Source organism: Geospiza fortis, unplaced genomic scaffold, assembly GCF_000277835.1.
Source record: "Geospiza fortis unplaced genomic scaffold, GeoFor_1.0 scaffold5, whole genome shotgun sequence".
Taxonomy (NCBI): domain Eukaryota; kingdom Metazoa; phylum Chordata; class Aves; order Passeriformes; family Thraupidae; genus Geospiza; species Geospiza fortis.
Window position 1 is genome coordinate 1,885,394 of NW_005054421.1, and position 1,365 is coordinate 1,886,758.

The 1,365-nt window shown below is 49.5% G+C and overlaps 1 protein-coding gene across 1 annotated transcript in view; it reads right to left on the reverse strand.

The window, feature by feature from the left end:
* Positions 1–576: 576 nt before the first annotated feature.
* METTL11B (methyltransferase like 11B) overlaps positions 577–1,365 on the reverse strand; it is a 20,373-nt gene continuing 19,584 nt past the window's right edge. Inside the window, exon 4 of the mRNA XM_005426687.1 lies at positions 577–851. Within this exon, the coding sequence (XP_005426744.1) occupies positions 577–851 (275 nt within the window). The remainder of the gene's footprint in view (positions 852–1,365) is intronic.

The window sequence follows — 1,365 nt, forward strand, 5'->3', positions numbered from 1 at the left end:
AAAAACCCCAAAACTGCATAGCTGTTGCCGACAAAAAGATAAAGTTTCCTTATATTCTTGGCTTAAATATTCTAAAGTACAGGTAGAGAGGACAGCCAAAATTTGGGTGAAGTTTTCCAGAATTTGCTTGATTTTCCTGCTTCAGTGTTCTGACAGATCCTTCCTAAATTCCAAGAAGACTTAAGTGCCATAGTAAAAACCAGGCTTGTTAACACCTCATAGAGAACACCCCAAAATTATTAACTACTACAGAAAATTCAGACCTAATTATTTTCTATTGGATGAGTTTTGTACAGTATTGACTCCTTAACGGAAGAGAGATCTTTGACATGGATGTCAGGAAAGCTTTCAAAAATGGAAAGAATGATGGAGCAGGTAGGATTTAGGAGCAGAATGATGGAGCAGGTAGGATTTAGGAGCAGACTGTTCCTGAGAGAAGCTTTTTGATTCTCTCCTGACCCTTTAGAAGCTGCTGCCCTGGAGCAGTGCATGGGTACGAAGATCCCCGGAGGTGCTTTTCTCCTTCCCAGTCCCCTGGTTCATCCATAGCCCAGTCCCTGAGGTGTCCCAGGGCAGTCAGGAGTGGCCAGGGCCCTTCTGCATGGCCAGCATCCAGACAGGGACACACTGCTCAGGGAAGCCCTCCTGCCTCTCCTCCCTGAGGATGGTGAGTCCGCTCATCTCGATGAGGCTGTGCAGGATGTTGAGGTCGCGGATCACGCTGCTGTCCAGGCAGTCCAGGGTACAGCCCTCCCTGGCCACATTGTCCTTCAGAATGATCACTCCGTTGTCCTTCAAGCCCCCCTGGCAGCGGATGAGGAACTCCAGGAGATCTTTGTCTGTCAGATATCCTGTGGGTGAAAAGATGGTGCCTTAGGTTGGAAAGGGGGCTGTGTGTTCTGTTCCTATCCGCCAGCTCCACACTCTTGAAAACCGGCAGCAGGACGTGCTTGCTGATCCGACCTATCCCAGAGCCACAGTCCAGGGCACGGCTGGTGCCAGCTTTCCCCACCCCCTGGGGGATACAAGAAAATCAATGGAAATCTGAAAAATACCACCTGAAAACAATCACAGCAACTGTGTGTCTTAGGTTGAAAGATTTAGCTGGGGTGTGCGTTCTCTTTGCCATCTGTCAGAGCTGGGGCAGTTCTCTGCTGTTCATTGGGCAGTTTTCTTTATCTCTTCCACAACCCATCCTCCCTCCAGGAGATCTCTTCTGTTCGTGGGCCATTAATTATTAATTATCTTCTGTCCATGGCCACTGAGTGTCCCTGCAGGGCTCATCCAATTCCAGCATCCCATGGGGAGATGCTCCGCCCAGGGGAGGAGCCAAGCATTCCTACCTGGATCCAATCTGAGCCTGGA